The sequence below is a fragment of the Engystomops pustulosus genome, chromosome 2 (assembly GCF_040894005.1).
Source record: "Engystomops pustulosus chromosome 2, aEngPut4.maternal, whole genome shotgun sequence".
Lineage (NCBI taxonomy): Eukaryota > Metazoa > Chordata > Amphibia > Anura > Leptodactylidae > Engystomops > Engystomops pustulosus.
This window is the reverse complement of record NC_092412.1, coordinates 193,272,716-193,286,410: the sequence shown is the minus strand read 5'-3', so window position 1 is coordinate 193,286,410 and position 13,695 is coordinate 193,272,716. Positions and strand designations below refer to the sequence as shown.

At 41.5% G+C, this 13,695-nt stretch overlaps 1 protein-coding gene across 1 annotated transcript in view; it reads right to left on the bottom strand.

Moving 5' to 3' along the window:
* Positions 1-1,503: 1,503 nt before the first annotated feature.
* The window catches only part of SYCP1 (synaptonemal complex protein 1), a 152,745-nt gene continuing 140,553 nt past the window's right edge, over positions 1,504-13,695 (bottom strand). Inside the window, exons 31-33 of the mRNA XM_072137680.1 lie at positions 9,846-9,977; positions 6,211-6,297; positions 1,504-3,572 (exon numbers count right to left, since the gene is read on the bottom strand). Of these exons, the coding sequence (XP_071993781.1) occupies positions 3,429-3,572; positions 6,211-6,297; positions 9,846-9,977 (363 nt within the window). The 3' untranslated portion in view covers positions 1,504-3,428. The remainder of the gene's footprint in view (positions 3,573-6,210; positions 6,298-9,845; positions 9,978-13,695) is intronic.

The window sequence follows — 13,695 nt, the reverse complement described above, 5'->3', positions numbered from 1 at the left end:
ATCCCTAAATACTGTATATATGTCAGGACATGAGGAGCTGCATCCTCACATACATACATAGCAGGTACTTTAATATAGTGCTATACATTGTTTCTCAAGCTTTAACATTTACGGCTCCAGATCTATACTGCATGTTACATTGTATACATATTTATGGGTCTGTCACCATCTGTGACCCTACTGTATGCCATTATCATTACTATCATAATAAAGGAGGTCCCCTACTTAAGAACACCCAGCTTACAGATGACCCCTAGTTAAAGACCAACACTGTCCACTGTAAACTCTGAGGAAGCTCTCTGGATGCTTTACTATAGTCCCAGACTGCAATGATCAGCTGTAAGGTGTCAGTAATGAAGCTTTATTAATAATCCTTAGTCCCATTAAAGCAAAAAAAATTAAAATTACAACTGTCACTGGGGCAACATTTTTTTTTGTCTGGAACTACAATTATAAAATATACAGTTTGGACTTACACACAAATTCAACTTAAGAACACATCTATGGAACCTATCTTGTACATAACTCGGGGACTGCCTGTACCTATCTGACTGTTTATTGATATTCCATGTTGTTACGTTATGTAACTTGCATCATACTGTAACTTCAACAGTGTCTGAAGAAGGTCTATTCAGATCGAAATGTCATAGTAAGTTTTGTGTATTGCTATCTATGTATCATAATATAATAAAAAATCATTCTAAGGCTGTATTCACACGACCGTATGGGGGACGTATATATATATCCCCCTTAGACGGCAATGGGCGCACGATGCTGTACGAGAGCGGTACGGTACCGTACCTTTATCAGGAAAGCACGGCGGGCACACTTCGGCGCTGGGGAGAGGAGGAGGGGGTGACATTAGGCTACATTCAGATGACGCGTGCTGCCGTACTGTAGTGCACCGTACCATACATTTAGCGCTGCTTAGCCTTAGGCTGCATTCACACGACGTGTGCCTGCCGTACAGGGAGCGCTTAGGCTACATGAGCCTACCTTGAGCTGCTTAGGCTACATTCACACGACACATGCCTGCCGTACCGTACACGTAGCGCTGCTTAGCCTCCGTGCGCCCACTGCCGTTTATGGGGGACGTATATACGGTGTATATAAGTTGGCCATATATACGTCCCCCATACGGTTGTGTGAATACAGCCTTTGTTCAAGCATATTGGGGTGTCAAGTGATTTTATGTGTATTGGGGATGTATACCCACTGCTGCAAACATGTAAGGTGTGTTTACACAAGTGGCAATTTTCAATCAGCTGCTACGAAGTGACAAAGATAAGTGGCAAAACTGCAGCACTTAACTGCTCAACCCCTGAATACTTGTAGAGGTCACATATCGGCCATATCCCAGGCCAGAAGCTCCACAGCTGTCTTCATAAGTTCGACAAACCCCTTTAAAATACAAGAAATCCCCTAGTTATGCTGAACATTGGTGTGTAGTATATAAAGAGTAAAGGAAAATAAAATAAATATCACTTCATTTTCATACAGTACTGCATATGCTGTGAAATAACATTTTTATTGGAACTATATGAACTAGACAGGAGTTGTGGCAATGATAATACATTTAGCACATTTAAAATAGTTTCTCGTGCAAGCACAAGTCTGCCTTCTGCTAAAAACGGTCATGCATCGCAGCATCCATAACTATTAATAAGGTGAGTTAACAATTAGAAATATTGTTTGCTGTGGACAAGGCAATTAAATTTTTCAGGTACTAAAATGATTAAAACATGTTTTAAGATTTGAGATTTTCAAAAAATCTCTTAAATGCCTGCTGTAAAGAATATTTCAAATATACCTAAAGATTCAAAAAAAGACTTCCTTGCTCACAAGGACAGGTATACAAATAATATCATATTAATACTGCAGCACAACCTGTCATGAGAAATAGAAGAACAGAAATGAAGGAAAAATTGTGTCGCTGCCAGAGGAGATAACTAATGTATCAATAGTGCTTCCAATAAATTTATAATGCATATTGCTTGGTTATTTACTAATTAAAATAAACATTCTTAGGAGAAGATTGGGTATGCCATGAAAATAGGCCTATGCCTATGCATGTCATGTAAAGCCAAGACCAGGAGTGGATTTGTGAAAGAAGGAGAAGAAGAAGCATCTGTCCATTTCTTCGATTTATTATTCAAACCAGGGGGAAGATTTATCAGAAGTGTCTAGGAACTGTTCTAGCTGCCCATGGCAACCAATCAGAGCTCAATTTTAATTATTAAAAAAAAAGATGTTGGAAAATGAAAGCTAAGCCCTGATTGGTTGCCATAAAAAAGTAGAACAGTTCTGCTCTCAAGACACTTCTGATAATTCTGCCTCCAGGTTTTTACTTCAGAAACATGCAGCATGTTATATATTTGCTGCGTATTCCAGTGAGAGTTACAATCTTTGTGATTCAAAGACTAAGTACCCCCCTTCTCTTCCCATGCCACAGTGAAATCATGACATAAAATACATCAGAAACCTGACAATTTCGGCTGGGTTTGGATGCTTGCTGATTGGCTGCGCAGTTACCACTGGAGTAAATTCTCCAGCCATTACACTACATGTACAGATAGCCTGAAGGTGGAAACCCAGACTCAGTCTCACAAATACTTATTAATATCATAACCAATGGGTGAACTGTATGAAGCACATACTCGTGTCTCTTGAATTATGACGTTTTGACTTTCTATTAGATCTAAAATAGAGCATTGAAGGACTTCAGCAGGTATGCTGGCCCTGGTGCTTGTTTTAGGCTGTTGTAACATAAGAATTTTCTTCAAAACTGTATCCTTGAGAATTAATTTTCATTATTCCAAAACCCACTTCTGCTCAGTGGTATTTAAAGTGGTTGTCAAGGATTAGCGACGAGGGTACATGTTTGTTATTTTGATATATTTAGTGAAACATTAGAAATTGCTTGCATTCCAGATAAGCCCCCCTCTTTCAAACTGTAATGGATTACACACTATATACAGCTCACATATGAGCATGGTACCGTGTCACTGTTTCTAATCCAGAACAACCCATTATGAAAGCACACAAGACCTTCGAATGGGTTGCCCAGGTTTTAATTTTATAGTTGGGAGGGGGGACTAGCCGCACACAACCGCACACCTACTACAGCATTAGTTTCAGGCATTTGCAGGTTCGTGGCTGTAGTGGGGTTGACACTGACAGTCTTTGTAGTATATGCTCTTTATCATTTTTAAAGCCACGACCAGCCATATATTAAAAATATTAAAACTTGGACAACCCCTTTAATTATAATCTCTTGCGTATGTTACATAGAGACAATATTAAATATTCTGTACTAAATACTATAATATGACCTCTGACAATGCAATTGTAAAGTATAACTTATCAATAACCGCAAAAACTATATAGGGAAACCAGAAACAATATGTAACAGAAAAGAAATTCACTATTTAATTAAACATTTTTTCAGCTGCTTTCATTTTCCTTCTTCTGTCTACTTTGGATATGGCAGCCCAACCAGCTTCCCGTGTCTTTTTTATAGTTGATGTTTTGAGGGCAGAAGCAGGGGACTTCAAAGAAGCTTCAGTAAGAAACTAGTAAAATAGGAACAGAGCAGATAGTTTGTGCATTAATAATATACATAGTAAATAATCAAAATAAGGAACAGCATTTTATCTTCTTTTAATCTTTTTGCACTAAGTAGCTGAATAGTGGGGGCACACAGGGCTGGGATGAGGGACTGTCAAACAACACACAGCAACAACCAGAGGAAACTGTCCCTTTCATCAGTCTTAATGTGCAGGAAAGTGCTTATAAGCTCAGGTAGGTTCAGGGAATTATGAAGTGCTTCAAACCAGTCCTTTCTGTGGAGCAACACATTACCCCGACTGTTTTCAATATGATCTGAAAAACATTGAATGTACTAGGCATCTAGTAATCTCTCATTGCAACACATTTTTGCCCAACTGAGTTACCTTATTTATCACCAATCTCTCATTTATTCACACTATCTCTGCAAGATATGTGGTCCTAGAGGCCCAGCTGTAACATTTGGGCAATTGTACTTGTGCTGCTCATTGACATAATATAGTAAAATAATTTCCATGTGTGGGATGTTCTATAACAGTGATTTTCAACCTGTGTGCCGTGGCACACTAGTGTGCCGCGACACATGGTCAGGTGTGCCGCGGGGAAATTTCCCCAAACTATGGTGCCCCCTGTGTTTTTGTTACAATGTAGGAGACGTGTACAATAACACATGTGCAAGCTTTGAACCTCGTGCGACAAAATGACGCCACCAAGGCCGGCGCATCATCCTGAGAGCGGAGAGACTACCGCATTGGCCCACCGCCAAGGTAATGCCCACCAATAATGCTGACTATATGACCTTTTGCCTGAGTATATGAACTGTTGGCAGAATACTCAGCATATGAACTGGTACTTTTAGTACTCCAGCAGTATACTGCATATAACAATGAGAAATGTAAAATGAGAAATACTATAGTCATGAGGCTGGAGTACTACAAGTACCAGCTCATATGCTGAGTATATGAGCTGGCACTTGTCCTCTGGCCTCATGGCCATAGTACTTCTCATTGTACCCCTTTATTTTGCAGTATATGAGCCACAAAATAATCAGCACCATATACTAAAAACAGGGAGAAACTGAGAACTGTTGAGGAAGAGCTTCGTGTGTGTCTTTCCACCGAATGGATATCCAGGATATCCCTTTTGTGTTTATCGAAACAGGCCCAGGTTTCACAATGAGTGAGTAAAATAAATTTAGAATCTATATTATTAACTATATGTATAATATGACTGTTTTAGTGTCATTTTGTGCTATTTTGGTTGGTGGTGTGCCCCAGGATTTTCTAAGTATAAAAAGTGTGCCGCGGCTCAAAAAAGGTTGAAAATCACTGTTCTATAATATGTCATCCAATTAGTGTCTCGGGTGCCATCTAGTGGCCAGTTTTGCTAATAACCTCCATTCTGTAATTTCTTTGTTTACGTAAGAGGCGGATTAACACTGCCATTGGTCCTGGCCTGTATGAATATTATAGCCCTTAAATGTCTGGAATTCACTTCCTACACATGGTAATGGAATCAAGCTTCTTGGGAAATGGAGGATACATCCATTCTGCCTGCTTTTAAACTGTGGTTTCAGGACCTTTGAGGGTCTGAAATGGTTCTTGTCTACATGTGTACAGAGAGCATGAACATATGTATGAGGATTTCATGTGTGAAGGTCCTTCTAGTAAAAAAAAAAAAATGAGTGCGTGGTTTGGGTAGTCACGGGCCCCCTAGAAGGCTTGTCTAACGCATAATACCACTAATTATCCTACAGGTATTTGTATTGCTGTACACTATTCATATTGACTATCATTTGTTATTAGCTTAACATAGGTCACCAGCAGATGCAGTCCACTAGCATTTATATTCTTGTTCTCCTTAGTTCCACCCTATCCTATGACTAGTTAATAAAAGTATTGAGGGAGATATATAAAAAGTGATGTTGATTAGACCAATGTAGAATCTTGTTCTGCACCAGATAAATCACGCTGTTGCAAACTGGACTAACTAGCTGGTCCCCAAGGCCACATGTCCTTTTTGGACAAGCCGGAGAATGTCCCGAAATTGGTCTACAACCCTTAAGAAATGTGGCACACAACATTTCAGTTGGAAATTATTCCAGAATTCTGGCAGAGACCGGTTGATGAATCTCCCCCCACTGTCTTCTTCTGGGTCTTCTTTATGGATTGAAGGCGTTTCATTTTCATTTAACCCACAAACCATGAGAACAGGGGGTACCCCAGTCAGACTCCTTGTTGGTCCCAGGGATGGGTGAAACAGCTGGCCGTGCATGGACAGGCTGCGCCAATCATCTCTATGGAGCTGACAGAGATTGCCGCACACCATACTCGGCAATTGCTCCATAGAGATGAACGGAGCAGCCCAGCCATGCACTCAGCTTGGGAAGCGACTGAGATACCCACCAATCAGCAAGTTAGGTCCTATCCTGTGGATAGGGCCTAACTTGTTTTATGGTAAACCCCCTTTAACTGTTTTAGCCAATGGACCCTTTGAGGCAGGGGGACTCAGAATATATAACTGTTGTCAAATTACTAATTCACCAAGTCTTTTCTTCAAAATACCATAATAAACAAAATGTCACATATATTTGACTGAATTGGAAAAGTAATACATCAGTTTATTGCATAATGTAGTAAATACCGTTTTTTGATTCACTGTGTGGGTCTTGGGGGTGGAATGAGGCATATAATATAATGATTTCAACATATTGTCATTTCCACATATTCCCTAAAATAAAAACACATAAGATATAAAGTAGATTACTTGTCACTTAACACTGAAATATATATATATATATATATATATATATATATATACAGGGGCGTAACTAGGAGAGGCTGGGCCCCATAGCAGATTTCTATATGGGGCCCCCCTTCCCCATAAAAAAATAAAAACATATGTCGGTTGCATTCACACAAACATGTGGTGGCAAGACTATAGCCTGGCAGGCACACGTCTGGCGCACTGGAGAGGATGAGAGGTGATCGCAGCTCACCCCTCCCCTCTCCATAGAGAATGGAGCCGCATGGTCGTTCTTACGGCCATCGATAGTTCAGGCTCTATCTCTTTTGCGGCCACGGCTCGAAACAGTGAGTACTCGTTGTGCTCACTGTACCGAGACTAGGCGCTATAGACGCCTATGAGGGAAGTATATCCGGCAGCAAATTTGCAGCCAGATATACGTCCCTCACACGTTCTTATGAATGTACATTTATACAGACATGTTTATACAATTACACACATTTATACACTCCTATATACACTCACCGGCCACTTTATTAGGTACACCATGCTAGTTACGGGTTGGACCCCCTTTTGCCTTCAGAACTGCCTCAATTCTTTGTGGCATAGATTCAACAAGGTGCTGGAAGCATTCCTCAGAGATTTTGGTCCATATAGACATGAGGGCATCACACAGTTGCCGCAGATTTGTCGGCTGCACATCCAAGATGCGAATCTCCCGTTCCACCACATCCCAAAGATGCTCTATTGGATTGAGATCTGGTGACTGTGGAGGCCATTTGAGTACAGTGAACTCATTGTCATGTTCAAGAAACCAGTCTGAGATGATTCCCGCTTTATGACATGGCGCATTATCCTGCTGAAAGTAGCCATCAGATGTTGGGTACATTGTGGTCATAAAGGGATGGACATGGTCAGCAACAATACTCAGGTAGGCTGTGGCGTTGCAACAATGCTCAATTGGTACCAAGGGGCCCAAAGAGTGCCAAGAAAATATTCCCCACACCATGACACCACCACCACCAGCCTGAACCGTTGATACAAGGCAGGATGGATCCATGCTTTCATGTTGTTGACGCCAAATTCTGACCCTACCATCCGAATGTCGCAGCAGAAAGCGAGACTCATCAGACCAGGCAACGTTTTTCCAATCTTCTACTGTCCAATTTCGATGAGCTTGGGCAAATTGTAGCCTCCTGTTCTTAGCTGAAAGGAGTGGCACCCGGAGTGGTCTTCTGCTGCTGTAGCCCATCTGCCTCAAAGTTCGACGTACTGTGCGTTCAGAGATGCTCTTCTGCCTACCTTGGTTGTAACGGGTGACGATTTGAGTCACTGTTGCCTTTCTATCAGCTCGAACCAGTCTGCCCATTCTCCTCTGACCTCTGGCATCAACAAGGCATTTCCGCCCACAGAACTGCTGCTCACTGGATGTTTTTTCTTTTTCGGAGCATTCTCTGTAAACCCTAGAGATGGTTGTGCGTGAAAATCCCAGCAGATCAGCAGTTTCTGAAATACTCAGACCAGCCCTTCTGGCACCAACAACCATGCCACGTTCAAAGGCACTCAAATCACCTTTCTTCCCCATACTGCTGCTCGGTTTGAACTGCAGGAGATTGTCTTGACCATGTCTACATGCCTAAATGCACTGAGTTGCCGCCATGTGATTGGCTGATTAGAAATTAAGTGTTAACGAGCAGTTGGACAGGTGTACCTAATAAAGTGGCCGGTGAGTGTATATACACAGTAGATGCATATATACACAATATACACATATATACATAGTATATGTGTATATACAATAATACACAGTATATAATTATATACACAATATATCCATAATATATACACAGATATACACATATATACAGTAGATGCATATGTACACATATACACAGTATATACATATATACACAGTATATACACAGTAGATGCATATATACACAGTATATACACATATACATAGTATATAGACAGCATATAAACATATACATAATATATACATATATACACATAGATAAATACATATGTATATAGTATATACTTACCTTTTCAGATGTTTTGGGGCTGTATGGGTGAACACCCGGCCGTGGCTTCAGGCGGGTGTTCTGGCGGGTAGGTGGGTGATCGGATGGGTGCTTGTTTGTCCGGGGAGTTCGGACGGGGGCTTGATCGGCCGGGACACACACACACACACACACATACTCTGGGGGAGTCGGGCGGGTGCCTGTTCTGCATCGTGGGGGGCCTTTGCTTGTTTGGCCTGGGGGGGGGGGGTGGGTGTCGAACGGGCGTTTGTTCGTCCGCGCGCGGGAGGCGGGTTGTTCGGGCGGGTGCTTGTACGTCCACCGGGGCGGGGGATCTGGTTAGTGGGGCAGTTGCTTGTTTGGCCGTAGGGTGGGTTTTAGACCGGGCTGTAGAGTGGGGAGGAGGGACATCCGTCCGCTCTGTCAGTGGCCGGCAGTGCCAGCATGCAGGGGGATGACCGGGCGGTCACCTGTGCCGGGGGGGGGGGGGGGGGGGCGGACGGTGTCCTGTGCCGGGGGCGGAGGGTGTCCTGTGCAGGGGGTGGACGGCTCACGGAGGGGGCGGGCGGCTCACGGAGGGGGTGGGTTTAGGAATGGACACGGAGTCCGTGCATCCCGGGCCCCTTAACCTCACGGGCCCCGTAACAACCGCTACGGCTGCTATGGTGGTTGTTACGCCACTGTATATATATACAGGCAGTCCCCTACTTAAGAACACTCGACTTACATACGACCCATAGTTACAAACGGACCTCTGGATATTGGCAATTTATTGTACTTTAGTTCCAGGCTACAATAAACAGCTGGAACAGTTATCAAATGTGTCTGCAATGAAGCTTAAGTGTTAATATTGATTCTTATGACAACCCAACATTTTTAAAATCCAATTTTCACAGAGGCCAAAAAAGTTCTGGCTGGGGGTTACAATAATAAAATATACAGTTACGACTTACATACAAACTCAACTTAAGAACAAACCTACAGACCCTATCTTGTATGTAACCCGGGGACTGCCTGTATATATACATATATATTTATATATATTACTAGGGGGTATTGTTATTGCTGTGGAACCTCAAGGTGGCCCTTGGCAAACTTCAGCCTCTTTTGCATATTTCTGAGGCCCCTAATGGATACATGTGCCAAAAAATAGCTTTGTACAAGCACATTTTGGTAAAAAGATTATGGTAAAAGAATACGTACAGAAAACATCACTTGCAAAACATAAGGCTTCTGCTGAGCTCAGAGTTGTCATTTTAGCCAATTTTGATCCACCTACTCTCCATCCCAACACGCCCAATGTAGTGTCGGGAAGAGGGTGATTCCCTTGCCTTCTCCAATAGAAAACTGGCACAGAAGCTATAAGGAATCTCCCCCACTGTGTCATGCACTCTCCTCCTGCAGAAGGTTTTTGTATATAGAAAACATACTGGTAGGTGGTAATCTATGTGCACAATATAAATAAAGGAATAATTATTATTATTATTTAAAAAAGAAAACACATTTTACCAAAATGTCAGTAGGATCCGAGCTATCAGAGTGAAAATCAAATTCTAAGGCAACTTTTCTTTTCTTCTTTACTGAATCATGCTGGTGAGAAGTTATATTTTCATACTTTGGCGGAGTCTTCACAGAAAATGTCTAAAAGTATACAAATTTTGATATCAAATCAAATAGAAAATCACAAAAATGTTAAAATTATTAAAATTTTAAGTGATTATTGTGTGTTGTGGTATACATAAATCTGCTTACTTTGACTTTTTACATCTCTATTTGTGCATAAACTTTCAGTTTTATTTAAAAATTTATGTTTTCATACATGTTTGTAACAAAGTTGAATGCCGGTGTTAAGGGATTGTCACCTGTTAATGTGCCTTTACTTTTTAATTTGTGATTTGTAGCTGAAAAGCAGATTTTTGGTTATTTCAGTTTTTGTGCTGATTTATTCATGTGAACACATAACTATGAGGTATCTGAAATGTATACATGTTCATCTATTACTTTTAGGAGATATGAAGCAAATTATTTTCAGTTTGGGAGACATTTTTTGCCATCAAATTCAACATTTATGCATTTGTTTTTAAAAAAAATTCCAATTTGAATCAAAATGGTATGTAGCTGACTAGGTCTATAAACTCATTAACCCTTTAAGTACCTCACCTTTTTTTCTTTTTTTCACTCCCCACAATCAAAAATCTATAACTTTTTTTTTTTACACGCAAAGAGCTCTGTGACGGCTTGTTTTCTGCGTAACAAATTGCACTTCATAGTGATGGTATTTAATATTCCACGCTGTGTATTGGTAATCAGGAAAAATATTCAAAATGCAGTGAAATTGGTGAAAAAACGCATTTGCGCATTTGCTTGTGGGCTTGGAATTTACAGCTTTCACTGTGCACCACAAATGACATGTCTAAATTATTCTTTGGGTCGGTGCGATCAGGGGGATACCAAATTAAAATTAAAAACTTGAGTAGAATTTTTTTTTTTTATTTTGCCGCCATCTGGTCATTTTCCATTTTTAACTTCTTCATACGTCCTTAGAGAGCCAAATTCAAAAGACAGAAGCATCCAAAGAATTCAACATAGAAAAAATAGAAAGAAGGATGCATATGAAGATTAAGAACATCATTTTTATTAATAATCATACAGAGAATAAAAACCATTAAGAAAGCCCACGCAGGGGCTTAAACATATAATCGGACACGAGTACACCTTGACTGGACAATTTATTTGTGTAGTATTCGAAAACAGTCTTAGTAGATTAAAATATGGGAAGCAGTAAGCTAAATAATCATCAATAGGCTGTACACAATGGGGCAGATTTACTTACCTGGCCCATTCGCGATCCAGCGGCGCATTCTCTGCACAGGATTCGGGTCCGGACGGGATTTATGAAGGCAGTTCCTCCGCTGTCCACCAGGTGGCGCTGCTGCGCTGAAAATCATCCCAACGCGCCGGAATGCACCACCTCGGACCAGGTGAAGGTAAGCACTTCCCAAGCGACACTTTTTCGGTTTTTAAATGCGGCGGTTTTTCCGAATACGTCGGGTTTTTGTTCGGCCACGCCCCCCGATTTCCGTCGCGCGCAAGCCAGCGCCGATGCGCCACAATCCGATTGCGTGCGCCAAAATCCCGGGGCAATTCAGGTACAATCGGTGCAAATCGGAAATATTCGGGTAACACGTCGGGAAAACGCGAATCGGGCCCTTAGTAAATGACCCCCAATAAGTTTCAAATATGTATAGAAAAACAATAGTGTACCAGGAGTACTATCCAAAATACCAAGCTACCGCAATGAGAAAATTATTGCTGACAACGTCCACACTAAGAACAAAAAATGATAGGTTAACAGTCCTGACTCATGTCCGAGATGAGCACCCGACTCGTGTCGCCTATGTCATCTTCGACTTTGGGTGCTGTTTTCCATTACGGAGTTAAACACAGTGAAAAAACGTTATTATATTTTGATCGAGCATTTTCGGATGCAGCGATACCTAATGTGATTTTTACTGTTTATTTATATTTATATCAGTTCTAGGGAAAAGGGGTGATTTGAATTTTTAGGGTTATTTTATTATAATTTTTAAAAACTTTTTTTATTTTTACTATTTTTCAGATTCCCTAGGGCAGTGGTGGCGAACCTATGGCACGGGTGCCAGAGATGGCACTCGGAGCACTCACTGTGGGCACCCAGACCATCACCCCAGCACATAGTTTGCCAGGTCTCAAAACCTTCTCCTGCAGTCCCTGTCCAACCAGGATGTGCTGTGATCAGTGCTATTTTAACTCCTTAACGCTCTGCGCCGTAGCTCTACGGCGCAGAGGTATAAGGAGTGTATGAAGAGGGCTCACGGGCTGAGTCCTCTTCATACAAAGGTGGGGGTTTTTGCAAAATGCATAAAACCCCCACCGCTAATAACCGCGGTCGGTGCTTGCACCGATCGCGGCTATTAACCCCCTAAACACCGCCTGCAAAGTCGCAGGCGGCGTTTAAAAGACGGCGGCGCGTGGGCGCCGCCATCTTTTTTTTGATCGCCACGCCCCCGAACGTCATCGGGGGGTGGCGATCAGTTGCCATGGTAGCCTCGTGTCTTCTCTTGACACGAGGCTATCTGGCAGCTGCATATTCGTTACAATGAGCCAGTGGCTCATTGTAATGAATGTGCTGCAAAAATGCCATATATTGCAATACAGAAGTATTGCAGTATATGGTAGCAGCGATCTGACCATCTAGGGTTAATGTACCCTAGATGGTCTAAAAGATAGTGAAAAAAAAAAGAAAAAAAAAAGTTTAAAAAATAAAAAAAATTAATAAAATATTAAAAGTTCAAATCACCCCCCTTTCCCTAGAACGGATATAAAACATAACAAACAGTAAAAATCACAGACATATTAGGTATCGCCGCGTCCCAAAATGCCCGATCTATCAAAATATAAAAACGGTTACGGCCGGCGGTGACCTCCGAGGCGGGAAATGGCGCCCAAATGTCCGAAATGCGACTTTTACACCTTTTTACATAACATAAAAAATGAAATAAAAAATGATCAAAATGTCGCACAGACCTCAAAACGGTAGCAATGAAAACGTCGCCTCATTTCGCAAAAAATGACCCCTCACACATTTCCGTGCGCCAAAGTATGAAAAAGTTATTAGCGTCAGAAGATGGCAAAAAAATTTTTTTCTTTTTTGTACACATTCGTTTAATTTTTGAAAATGTATTAAAACACAATAAAACCTGTATAAATTTGGTATCACCGCGATCGCACCGAACCAAAGAATAAAGTAGGCGTGTTATTTGGAGCGAAGAGTGAAAGTCGTAAAAACTGAGCCCACAAGAACGTGACGCACGTGCGGTTTTTTTTCAATTTTTCCACATTTGGAATTTTTTTTCAGCTTCGCAGTACACGGCATGTTAAAATAAATAACATTACGGGAAAGTAAAATTTGTTACGCACAAAATAAGCCCTCACACAGGTCTGTACACGGAAAAATGAAAAAGTTATGGATTTTTGAAGTTGGAGAGCGAGAAATGAGGCGAAAAACCCTGCGTCCTTAAGGGGTTAAAGCTACACATCCTTAGTTGCCTGGAACTACAGGTGGAGCAAGGAGCTGCCTACAGGGCTGCATTATTATTGGAGCTCCTGCTCTGGGCCCCGCAATTCTTCCTGTTCAGGGGCCCCTGGAAAGAAGCTACAATGATAATCAGAATTTGTCCTATTTTGTTCAACTGTATTGGTGTCCTTAAGACACAGATACAATTAAAAGGTGCCATGTTGGCACTTTACATTTAAATAAGTGGGTTTGGTTGTAATTTGGGCACTTGGTCTCTAAAAGGTCCGCCATCACTGCCCTAGG